The sequence below is a fragment of the Copadichromis virginalis genome, linkage group LG7, assembly GCF_057382275.1.
Source record: "Copadichromis virginalis isolate Kocher_CV1m ecotype Utaka linkage group LG7, C_Virginalis_male_GT1.1, whole genome shotgun sequence".
Lineage (NCBI taxonomy): Eukaryota > Metazoa > Chordata > Actinopteri > Cichliformes > Cichlidae > Copadichromis > Copadichromis virginalis.
Window position 1 is genome coordinate 26,165,983 of NC_140624.1, and position 13,101 is coordinate 26,179,083.

At 39.3% G+C, this 13,101-nt stretch overlaps 1 protein-coding gene across 1 annotated transcript; it reads right to left on the minus strand.

The window, feature by feature from the left end:
• Positions 1-6,937: 6,937 nt before the first annotated feature.
• On the minus strand, positions 6,938-13,021 carry LOC146705133 (hyaluronidase-like). Its single transcript, XM_085462722.1, has 4 exons — positions 12,457-13,021; positions 10,117-11,041; positions 9,546-9,635; positions 6,938-8,106 (listed from the first exon to the last, which is right to left on the minus strand). Exons 2-4 carry the CDS (start codon positions 11,029-11,031, stop codon positions 7,777-7,779), a joined length of 1,335 nt encoding a protein of 444 aa, XP_085318848.1. The 5' UTR covers positions 11,032-11,041; positions 12,457-13,021; the 3' UTR covers positions 6,938-7,776.
• Between the last annotated feature and the right edge of the window lie 80 nt (positions 13,022-13,101).

Sequence of the window (13,101 nt, forward strand, 5' to 3'; positions counted from 1 at the left end):
GACTGCTGTTTATATAAAGGTTTCGTATTCTACTTCTACTTTACTATACTAGCAGTCACCTATGGTGATAAAATGCCCATCCCTACGAGTTTGAAGGCAATGTTTGGGCTCAAAAGGTGGTTTTAGTGTCAGGCTTCCAATTAGGTTATGGTTAGGTTTAGGCTGAGGTTTAGGATTAGGCATTCATTTTTGATGGTTAGCGTTAGGATAAGCGGCTAATGTGTGTGTGTGTGTGTGTGTGTGTGTGTGTGTGTGTGTGTGTGTGTGTGTGTGTGTGTGTGTGTGTGTGTGTGTGTGTGTGTGTGTGTGTACTTGCGTTAGGAACCACTAGTAAGCCTGCAGTGTCAGAGCGAAGTGCTCTACTTTGGTGAAATGGTATTATGAGGTCTTTAAGGTAAGATGAGGCCTGATTATTTAAACACTTTGTATGTGAGGGGAGGGATTTAAAATTTGATTCTGGATTTAACAGGGAGCCAATAAAGAGAAGCCAGTATGAGAGAAATATGCTCTCTCTTGCTAGTACCTGTCAGTGCTCTTTAACCATCTATTCCTCAAATCTACATCTCTCCTAAGAAGAAATTAAGCCTTTGGATCAAATGCAGCATTTTGGATCAAATGCAGGCTTTTCATGGAGTTTTTAGGACATCCTGATGATAATGAATTTCAATAGTCTGTTGCCGGTTAACCTGATTAGTTTTCAAATGTTCATCCAATTGTTTTTTATAGTACAATTTACAAAAAATCTAATTTAAAATGAGTTAATATTTTTTTAACATTGTGTTTCTTCTCAATTCAAACATTTAATATGTTTGTTGTTTTATTGTGAATAAAATATGGGTTCATGAGATTTGCAAATCATTAAATTCTGTGTTTATTTACATTTCAAACAGTGTTAAAGCATTTTGTGAACTGGGTGTAGTTTTGCAAGGACCACCCCTGGGATTAACATAGTTTTAACAGTTATTAAAAAAAACCTTGACCTTAGAAAATGTTTCCTAACCCACATAATGACAGTTTTATTTGAGTTCTATTTATTCAACACTACACTCTTGCCAAGTTATATTTAAAGTAGAAAGCATTTCAGAGCTGCTGGCAAACTTGACCCTATAATAAATCCCTACTAAACAAACTTTAAATATAAACATGTTAATCAGGTAAATGAAGTCTCATTAATTATGTACTTACTTGTTCTGCGGGTCCAATTTGTTTTGGTCCAAAGTAAGCCCTCAGTGAGTAATTAATACCCGTTAGTCTCCTCGTTAAATAAGCTCTTGCAAGTGCTTGAATTATAGGTGGAACAATTGTGGTAGCTTGTCAGAGCTGAATGATCTGCTTCCTTGAGGTGTTCCCTCCTTTTTGGGCTGTCTTGATGTGTTCCAGGTTCCCTCCTTACTGCCTAGAGGAAGATAGCTGAGGAACCTCTGGGTTGAGAACAATCTGTCCTACCGCTACCACTCGCAGACAAAGTCTCTGTCCAGACACGCAAAGAATGTGAGTGTTTGAACTTGGTCATTTGTTTGTGGAAATGTAATAAGAAGGAAATCCACCTTTAGGTTAGTTATCAAAGTGATAAAATGTATGGACCAGATGGCTGGTTTCACCAAAGATCTTTACTCATAACAACAGATTTTGCAAAGAAAAGCGTCTGGACTTCTTTAAGTTGCTTGAAGACGTTTCACCTTTCATCCGAGAAGCTTCTTCAGTTCTAAGGTCAAATGGTGGAGAGTCCCAGATATAAACCTAGTGGGAGTATCCCCCCACAGAGGGACAAAAGGACCCCCTGATGATCCTCTAATCGCCTGAGCCAAGGTGTGAAACTGGGTGTGGGTCCCAATCAGCCAGAGTTTCGGGTGTGTTCATTGTGAAACCTGGCCCCACCTTATCATGCGAATTCCTGAGGTCAGATGGCCCAGGATGTGAGTGGGCGTTAAGGCGTCTGGGAAGGGATCTCAAAACTGGATTATAGATGGTAGAGAGTTGGTGTCGTAAACCCCCGCCTCTGTTCAAAGATGGTCGCTCACAGTGGACATAAATGGCTTCTTTCACTCCTCTTTCAAACCATCTGTCCTCTCTGTCCAAAATGTGAACATTGGCATCCTCGAAAGAGTGTCCTTTATCCTTAAGATGCAGATGGACTGCTGAGTCTTGTCCTGTGGAGGTGGCTCTTCTGTGTTGTGCCATGCGCTTGTGAAGTGGCTGTTTGGTCTCTCCAATGTAGAGGTCTGAGCATTCCTCGCTGCACTGTACAGCATACACCACATTGTTAAGTTTGTGTTTTGGCGTTTTGTCTTTCGGGTGAACCAGTTTCTGTCTGAGTGTGTTGCTGGGTCTGAAATGCACCGGGATGTCATGCTTGGAGAAAACTCTCCTGAGTTTCTCTGATACGCCGGCTACATAGGGGATGACAGTGTTGTTGCGTCTGTCCTTCTTATCCTCCCTCGCTGGTGTCTGGTCTTCTTTTCTGTGCCTCTTTGCTGACTTTAAGAACGCCCATTTAGGATAGCCGCACGTTTTGAGTGCTTACTTTACATGTGTGTGTTCCTTCTTTTTTCCTTCAGGCTTAGAGGGAACATGTTCTGCCCGGTGGTGTAGGGTCCTAATTACTCCAAGTTTGTGTTCCAGAGGGTGATGGGAGTCAAAGTGGAGGTACTGGTCCGTCAACCCGTTCTCACTCCCAAAGCGTAACATTTTACGCTAGGTGACAAATCGTCACCATATTACGTTTTCGGCTACCCACCACGTTCCTAAATGACGACCTCGGAAAAAGAGGAAATATGAGAACCGTCTGGACTGAACCTACACATGTTCGCTCTTTTTCTTCAAATCGCTTAGAAACACGCTATTTAACATCATTAAAGTCCTGGTTAAGGTCAGGAATAAGGTTATGGTCAGGGCTAGGGATAAGGTTAGGTTTAGGGCTGAAATACAGGGCTGGAACGTCTACTACCGCGGGAGCGTCATTGCACTGGATTCCAGCAATAACCCGCCGCGTACCATAAGAACGCCGAAGGTCTCCTTTCGCGTTCCTCAGGAACGCCGCGGGACGTGACAAAACGTCGACATGTTACGCCTCGGGAGTGAGAACGCTCTGGGTCCGTGTGTGTGGGCTTCTGGTAAACTTCGATGTTGAGTTTGCCGTTCTCTTCAATGTGCACGGCGCAGTCAAGGAAAGGCAAACAGTCGTCCTTTGTGTCTTCCCTGGTGAACTTGATGTTTTTATCCACAGCGTTAATGTGCGCAGTGAAGGATTCCACTTCTTGTGTCTTGATTTTGACCCAGGTGTCGTCCACATATCTGTACCAGTGGCTGGGTACTGTTCCTTTGAAAGAGCCAAGAGCCTTCCTTTCCACTTCTTCCGTGTAAAGGTTGGCTACAATAGAAAGACAAAACGCCAAAACACAAACTTAACAATGTGGTGTATGCTGTACAGTGCAGCGAGGAATGCTCAGACCTCTACATTGGAGAGACCAAACAGCCACTTCACAAGCGCATGGCACAACACAGAAGAGCCACCTCCACAGGACAAGACTCAGCAGTCCATCTGCATCTTAAGGACAAAGGACACTCTTTTGAGGATGCCAATGTTCACATTTTGGACAGAGAGGACAGATGGTTTGAAAGAGGAGTGAAAGAAGCCATCTATGTCCACTGTGAGCGACCATCTTTGAACAGAGGCGGGGGTTTACGACACCAACTCTCTGCCATCTATAATCCAGTTTTGAGATCCCTTCCCAGACGCCTTAACGCCCACTCACATCCTGGGCCATCTGACCTCAGGAAATCATATGATAGGGTGGGGCCAGGTTTCACAATGAACACACCCGAAACTCTGGCTGATTGGGACCCACGCCCAGTTTCACACCTTGGCTCAGGCGATTAGAGGATCATCAGGGGGTCCTTTTGTCCCTCTGTGGGGGGTTACTCCCACTAGGTTTATATCTGGGACTCTCCACCAGTTGACCTTAGAACTGAAGAAGCTTCTCGGATGAAAGGTGAAACGTCTTCAAGCAACTTAAAGAAGTCCAGACGCTTTTCTTTGCAAGCTCCTTTGACTACGATGACCTGGATGACTGAGAACCTTCACAGACAACAACAGATTTTAAATGTTGTTTTTACATAACAAAAGAAAGGGTATATTTTAAATTGTGCCAAGTAATTAAATTCTGTAAACTGTTTCTACAAATTACTAACTTTGATTAACACTAGTCATTTTATACAGACCCATAATGTTTCTGTTTCAATGTTTCTTACGCATACTCCATGTAGTTTCACTCACATATATGTATACTTGTATGCTTTTTATTTTATTTTGTTTATTTATTTGTTTTCCCCTTGTTGTGTATTGTTTTCTCTTCTTACCTTTGCACCTTTGTGGTCCACCTACCCAATTTCATTGTGCAAGAAACTGCACAATGACAATACAAAACTCTAAGTCCAAGTCTGATTTTAAGGAAATCTCTTGTTTGGTTAAGATTTGAAACCCAATAAGTCTACAGTACAAATAGTCTAACCTTTGTGGAACTATACATGGATGGGAATCAAGAACCAGTGCCCAGTAGTTCAGAGAGCACGATGCCATAGTGCAAACTGGATCCAGGACAGAAAGCAGCACACAGACAGCATGCTAACATTAAGCTAGCAAAGAATCCAGAGTAAAGTTAAATCTGAGCAAATGCTGATCTCACCCCAGCAGCCAGACCCTGAACTTCAACAGCTAAAAAAAATGATGATCCTCTGTTTCTACCTGTTCAGGTTTCTACAATATAAGCACTGTGTTACAAAGACTGGTTTTCCTCTGCTTTGTGACCATACTTAGCTAATGAGAGGAAGATAATATGTATGTCCTCATTAGGATAGGGATTTGTGCTGGTGTGTGGGACTGTAACTGATAGGTTTATATTCTTAAATTATAATTGTGAGACAACATATTTAAGTTCATTTTACATAGAAACAGTGATGTAATGTACTGCATTACTGTAATAAAAATATTCTGTATAGTATGTGTAATACGTTACTCTTTTGAGAACCAAAAAAATGACCCCAAAAGTGATCTCAACAAAGAGGGGAAATACCTCCAACATGCAAAAGCATTTGACCACATAGCAGGCAGTCAGTCTGCAAAATAGTAATATTGTAATTCTGTTTAGCAATCATGATTACAACAGTGAGAACTGATAAGAGAATTGAATCGATAATGGAATCAGAATGGCTAAACTCTTATCGATTCCCAGCCCTAGTTCTTTAGTTGTGGAAAAAATCTTAAATTTTTGAAACAATGTAATGTTTATTTTTATAATGTTGAGTTTCAGGTTCTTGGGAGGCCGATAGTGTTCTGTTGTGTATTCTTCTATCTGTGTATGCTTTTACTGCATTACATGTTTGGGATCATTGCCATGCTGTAAAAGGAAACTTTTGTCAGGCGGGACGGACTCAGGCGTAGACTGAGGAATACAGTTACACAGTTCTTTATTAAGCAACACCAGGTGCTCTAGATACAGGTGGGGGGAAGGTGGGGGTTTCCAGGGATCCACTGGGTTAGTGGAAACGGGATCGCCACACTCACTCAGCTCCTCTCGCTGCTCGCGGGGAATTCCTTCCTCACACTCAGGGGATCCAAGGTTCATGATTCGGGACAGGTCCAGGAAATCTATTTACAAAGCTAGCACTAGGAGAACCAGAAGTTTGCAGAGCCGAGCTTTTACTAACATGAGTTACTCAATATTCCAGCGACGAGTAGCTCAGCGCTCCTGCCTTATGAAGAGGCCAGCAAACAAAGTGATGAATCACAGGTGGGTTATTAACTGCAGGTGTGTAGGTGAAGGCGAGAGCCCAACATGAGCTCCGCCCAGGCAGGGCGATAGTACCGCGCGCGAGAAAGCAAAAGCCAAACCAAAATATTTGTAGCCGCGGGGCTGACCGGGCAGGCGCAGGGACTGTCCGGGCAGGCGCAGGGACTGTGGCAGCTGTTTCAAATCACAGTCTTTCCAAAATCTGACTTTACTTTTCTGGATTAAGTAAAGTCCAACATCATTAATCCAACATCACTAGCTGAAATGCAGCCTCAAAGCACAACAGAGCCTCCTGTGTGTTTTACAGATGGCTGTAGACAATCACTGTTTAACCTCTCTTTTGACCTCCTACTTACTTATTGACAATAATGTTTAGCAAACATTACAAATTTGGTTGTTGTCTAATTTGGCATTCTTCTGCCTTTTATTCCCATTTCCCTTTGTTAAGAATGGCCTCCTGATAACCACCCATGAACTGTGACCATTTCTGATGAAGCTTTAACTATGAATGGATCAGCTGAAGAGCCAGAAACATCTCCCAAATTCTGTATTAGGCCCTTGCTGGATTTTCCTTTTTTCTTAAGGACATGACTTTTAGATCCTGTCCTTCTGTTGTACATTTTTCATACATTAAAATGGGAATAAATTAAAATAAATTAAAATAAAATGTTTTTACAACATATAATGTGGCTACATATACATTTTAAAAGGAGTTCTTAGCTAAGTTATATTTCTCATATTTCTTTATTTCTTATATTTTGTTTTGTTTTTTCTTTTTCTTGTATTTTGTACACCACAATTGCTTCCTTTAAAAATGTCCAGGCACAAGGACTAGACTGAAAATCACTGAATAAGGAGTCAGTGTCCAAGGAAAATCTTTAAAGACCTTCAGAAAGCCTGGAGAACTTTAAACATTTTTTTAAGGAGTATGGAAAAAATAACATATTTGGTCAGTCATGGGAAAGTTAGGATTAAGGTGCAAATTTATGTGTTGCAAATCATTTTTGTAGGTTGTCACCATTAGTTGTTTTTTTCATAATGTGGCTTAGAAAAATTTACTTTTAATCCCGTTAATAAACCTGGTAAAGTAGCCATATACTTAAAAACATCTATCGAACACAAAACACACTCATTCTCTTTGTGACACTCGTGTTTATTTCATTCATCAAATCATTCTGATTTACAAGCACATGAATAAGATGCTATAGAAGAATGATGTCACTGTTCTGAGGACATGAATATTTGCATGTATTTGTATTGTTGTTGCTCTGCTCATGTCATTTATTAAGGAAACGTCTCCATTTTTTTTGTATTATTTATTATTATTTGTTGATTCATACACTCAGCGGCCACTTCATTAGGTACATCTGTTAAACCACCCCATACTGTTAATGTGTCATCAGCCAATTAGGCCAGCAACTGAATTTAGGTGTGTAGCATGGTCAAGATGACCTGCTGAAGTTCAAACAAAGCATCAGAAGGGGCACTTTTTCTATTCTAACTGATCACTCAAAGCAATTTTAACTACAGACCCCAATTATACACTGATGGATGAATCTGGGCCAGATTCAAAGTTCAAACCTATATGACTGGCCTATTTAAATTCATAAAAAAAAATATGACTGACAGTCCTGCTCAGATGTTTACAACACAGGTAATGTTTAAAAAATGTCTTTCCAAATAGAGTCTTTGTAATGTAACAGACAGACGCTTCATCTACTCAACTTTAGATTAAGGTATATTTTTCAAAATTCAGTTTAGTTGAGCTGAGTTTAGTTTAATTAAGGCCCATTTACTTTTAAATAGTTAAAACTGAAGTTTAAAGTATAGCTTGTCTTAACAATTATTATTATTGTTGTTGATGTTGTTGTTATTAGTATTAATAGCACTATGTTTTGAGGGAATCATTTACTTACATTCCTTTCTGTTTTTGGAAAATAGATGAATGATAGATAATCACATGAACGAATTCTACTTTCCTCACACATTAAATCCAAATGAGTTTCATGGTGGTTGGGTGTACTAGTTTGGGAGAACAGTTCCGCCCTGCGTAGCACTGACAGGTAAAGTTTTCAGCCCAGGCACTGAGGTCAGCAGCAGAAGGGAGGCCAATAGCCACATACTTCCTATCAGCTCGTATGATGTGGAAATGGGTGGGGTTTAAGTGCAGGTAGTGGCGAGAGTTGTTGCTCTTCCGGACACAGCGGCCCTTCCCCTGACACAAGACTTCGCTGCAGAGCTTGGCGGCTGCAGTCACATTAGCAATGTAAGGGTTCAATGTGGATCTCAGGTACTTGGACAGAGCATCACAGGACGCCTGCAAAGACAGGAGTTTATATGAGAGGTTCAGGTGTTCAAAAAGTATGTACAAAAAAAATCTTAGAACTTCAAGATGAATGTCAGCTAAAATATTTTATTGGGGTAATTAAAGTCCAAATAAAACATATTGCTTAATGGATGTTTGTGTCCAAAGGAGGAACGTCAACTGGACTGAGAACACGGATAGTGGCAGTAAGACCATCTAAATGGTCTGTTTTATTCTTAATTAGAATTTGCATTCAGTTGTGCCACTTTAAATTGGTTGTAAGACAATAAGATATTGTGATTGTGTGAACATCAAATGACAAGAAAAAGATATACCAAATCAAAAAGCGGCTGCAGCAAATGAAGCTGCAATACCTCTTTCACATGTCTGGTAAACACAGATAAACAGTCACAACTGTTAGTTCCTCTTAAGAGAGGAAACAAAGGCATGTTAATTATTTGTTGATGCAAGGCTGGCCAGTTGTGTTCCTGTTTTCAGACCTGTGAAGAGTTACTAATATAGAGTTTTTATGGCTAAAGACAAATGCAGAAACTTCGGGTGGCTCGTGTGATACTTGAAGTCTTTTCTCTTCTCATGAAACAAACAAACACTGGATTTGCAATGTTGAGAAGGAATCACATTGCTCAGCTGGTAGATTTTTAATGCTGACGTGTCAATATTGTGTTGAGTTAGAATATCCCTTAACCTTCCTGCCTTCTTGGGACCTTTTTGTGCCACTGCTATGTGTTAAATGGCTGCCATTTCCACTGTGTTCAGTGGAATATAACCAAACTTGCCACAGGATAGTTTTTACCTGTCAATGTTAATATTCCAGTGTGAATTCCTTAAATCAGCCTAAAATGGCTGAGCAGCAGAAATCCCCACACCCATCACCCTGGGGACCATTTTCTGCCCATTGACTTCCATTATAAACGCTATTTTTCAACCCCAAATTATCATCATATGATTTTATTTTTTCTTCTTTTCTTGGATGTCAATGAAGACTCAGGGCCTTGAAGTTTTAATTTTTAAATTGCAAAAAAAATAATGGCAGGTCAAAATGTATGTTGGTGCCAATCTTTGGTCCATCTAAAGGCCTACTTATAATGACAATCACATATTACTTCAACTGGTTTTTTGTGGAAATATTTAGTTTCGTTTTTTGGTTTTTGGGGCTTATAACACAGGGCGCTCATGTAATAACACTGGGATTTGAAGGGTTAAAACAACGAAAATATAATTAAAACTTTACATGAATATTTCAGGGAGAAGTAGTTTTACAAGGTTGGCTAATTTAAAGTGGAATAAAATATGGATATATGGTCTTTTTATGGCGTGGCTGAGAATGGTCCCTAGGGTGATGGGTGTGAGTTTTTTAAAGGATGGCAGGAGGGTTAATGATAGGAGATCTGATCAAAACATCCAGTAAATATCAGTAAGCTGTGAATTACCTTGTTGTTGTAGTCTCTGGCACCTCCCCATATTATGACCCCAGAAGCTCCAAGTGCTGCAGACTCTCCGATCGTGCTGATTAGATCTCTCTGAAAGAGCAGGAACGAAACTTTTTTTTTTAAATAAAAAGGCTCAAAGTAATTTAATGCCCTATCCTCGAGGCCCCCAAAACACCCCCCAGCTTCTCTCTCATTCACATCTTTTAGAATCCAGTATAGAAAACCTATAGATAAACCTTGGTAGAGTTGATATAAGGTACTACAAACTGTTCAAAGTGAATGAACTCCAAACCTTTATCACATTAGAGTTCTAAATTGAGGCCTTCATTCTCCTTTCAGAGCAGTATTAATTGATGTTTTTATGTCATTTTCAAAAGTTTTTAAAACATAAATCTTCATTTGTTGAGTTGTTTTTCTGTTGTGTTCTTGTGAATGCTTTTTGCTCTTACGTGAGAAATTTAATAACTATTTAGGTTCAAATGACAAAACCCTCATGTGATGGGCTGTTTATTGTAATCATAAAGATGAAGTGAATGATGTGCATAAATGTGATTTTAACACAAACACTCACCCTGGTCTGAAACTTTTTGGTCTGATCCCGGTACAGTGGCCTGCAATAGACATAGACTGGCATAACGTAAGGACGTTTAGGCAATGCTGCCACCCTCAGAGCCTCAAGAACACGGTTACGAACAAAGAGCGCAGCCCGGGGAGAGTTCCTCAGATTCTGGTGAAGGTAGACTGATGGGAAGAGAGCTGTGCTGCGTTCCCACAACCAAAGCATCTGGTTGTTCTGCTTGTGGGTCTTGTGGGAGCACTCTCCCGTGTAGCCAAGCTTGTTCCATCCATAGTTGTAGCAATCAGGAAACAGGTAGAAGCCCCATCGGCGGTTTGGACGCTCACCAGTACCAAGGCTAATGGTTTTTTCCATGAAGTGACGTCCAGCCCGCTGGAACTGTTTCTTTGCCAGTTTAAGAATTTGCTCTAATGATAAAAACGGGAGCATCTGCAGGGTACGACTGATGGACAATTTCTGATAAATGCGTTTTGAACCCCAGTTCTGGTCCCACAGGGGGCGCCAGGATTCCCAGTCAATGACAGCCAGCCCAGGAGAAGAATCCTGGGAGATGTAGTGATTTATTTGTTTTTGGGCTCTGGCCAGGTGCTCTGTCAGGTTGCCATTTTGGGGGACCCCACCGCTGTAGAGCTTATGCTTGACAGAATCAGCTCTAGGGTAATGACCAAGGCGGTCCTCATAGAAGATGGTGAGAAACTGGCCTGGCACAGCTGCGGGTGTCGTCACTGACTGGAAGGCTGCAGTGTCCAACGGGATGTGAAGACGTTTACAGTGCTCGACTGGCGCGTTCCATATAGCCTCAAAGGAATGGTTATTGATGAGCGGTGGCTCAGTTGGAGGTAGGGCAAGGGCTAAGGTGATAGATCCAATTACACAGAAGCCAACAGAGGAGAAGAAGGATGGGGCCATGGTAATAGGTCTGGACAAGCAGGGCAGACAGTGGATAAAAGTCAGCAAACATCAACATAAATCACAGCTATTTTTGACAAACTCTGTTTTCTCTTTAAAATAACCAAACTCCGTCTTCTTAAGATGGGCTAAAAGTGGGAACTTTTGATCACATTTGAAGTTATTTGAAATATGACTCTCGGTGAAAGATGACTTCATAATTTTTACATCTCAAACAATTAATGGAGAAAACTGTTATTAGATGCTCTATTAGATCATCAGTGGATACAAAATAGTTCTGAAAGAGCTCCACTTGAAGCTGCAAATGTTAAATACTACTTTTATAATATGAATATAACAGGACACAAAGCTGTTTCTGCAGTTAGAATGTAAGATACTTCCTCCATTATTATTTTATGTGTGTGTGAAAGAGAAATACGACATAGCTCTGCTACATGCATGCTCTGTGCTCAGAGCTTAAAATGTCAGCAGTGGCCCCAATTTATGTAAATGATCATTATCAGCAAAACAGGGAAAATTAGAAAATTTTAGGTGCTAGAACGTACACATAAGTGCTTGGAATGATGAACCAAATCTCGAAGTTCACCCAGTGGCTGAACAATCTGCTCTATTCACCTACAGTAGTGTAAGGACACTCCCTGCGTGTTCAGAGTTCAAGTTCACTTGCCTAATCATCATCTGTAGGGGAAAATTTATGAAAACAGACTAATTGTAGTCCCTAACAATTTCATATGTTCATGCCATAAACTTTTATTTCATTATATATTTAAAAAATATTCATATTTATGACTAATTCTAAACAGCATATCATTTTAAAAATGATATTGTGTAGGAGAACTGAACATGTTATCAAGTCATGACTCGAAATGCCATTAATACACATTCTAAAAAATATTTTAAAAAATATGATTTATTTAATTTTAGTGTGACTTACTGATCTCTAACCAGGAACAACAACAAAATAGATTTGGTCTTTTGGACTGAGTCCTTTGCAGTTCTTCTTTTTCCTCTTGATCAATAACCATTTATACTGACAAAATTAACTTTTTGTTTGTGGATGATACTATTTGTAAGCAGCAAAATAGTCATTTACAGTGGATTTGGAATGATAAAAGTGCTAAATAATGATATAAAATAAAGATATTTGTAAAACCTTCCTTCATATTTGGTGTTCAGATAGAGCCCTTGTGAATGTGAATACATATGTTAACTACATTCTGTTTTTGATGTCCTTTTTGCTCATCCTGGTAAATCAATATAAAATTAAAAATGACTCAAGGATTTCGCAGTATATCTGTAAACAAATTGTCCACATTTTAAAAAGATCAAATCTTTTTAATAATATCCTTTATCTTACAAGGTTATCTCACTATTCTTTTCAAATCAGTCAACATTTTTTGGATATAATAGTGTTTTAGCTCCTACCTGTTGCTGTCTTCAGTGGCTTGTCATAATACTTCAGTGTTTCTCAAGTAATTTTTTTGCTGTTTCATATGTCAGAGGAAACAGTTTCTTCTCTCTGGTAGATCCTTATCTAATTAAAATACTAACTGGTGAGTGGTTTTAGGGTGTCAGGTTAGAATAAATGATGCAAAGAATTTGGAAACAGTTTTGGACAAATACAATCAACACTAAGATAATTTAGTGAAAAAGGTTTTTAAAAAGTTGCATATTTGCAAGATGAAAGTAAAACTCAGAGTGCATGAAAAACAGAATGGTAACGAAAGTTAAAAAATAAACAACACAAGTTAAAACAACAACAACAGCCTGGTTCATGTATAATATTTCTGGTTTGTACTGATTTATCACAAAAATGACACGATGATGGCAACATGTTTTTCATACTTTAGCTTTGTGTCAATTTCATTTGTAAATCAGGAGATTGTAGTGCATATAGTATTTTAGTTACTTAAGGTCTTCAGAGTTTTGACAACATAAATTAATCTTATTTTAACAGAAAAAGTTATTTAAAGTCAAAACTTTTCTGTATAAAAACATATTTGCATACTTATTATTACTTATTACTAAATATTCCGAAACATTTTCTTCGTTCTTTAGAGTTTGTCTCTT

Excerpts from the sequence above, each read along its gene's own strand:
- LOC146705133 (XM_085462722.1), bottom strand. The coding sequence starts at position 11,031 with ATGGCCCCATCCTTCTTCTCCTCTGTTGGCTTCTGTGTAATTGGATCT. Across the intron at positions 9,636-10,116 it reads CCAAAAAGTTTCAGACCAGG|AGAGATCTAATCAGCACGAT; the intron begins GTGAGTGTTTGT and ends CTGCTCTTTCAG. Across the intron at positions 8,107-9,545 it reads CCAGAGACTACAACAACAAG|GCGTCCTGTGATGCTCTGTC; the intron begins GTAATTCACAGC and ends CTGTCTTTGCAG.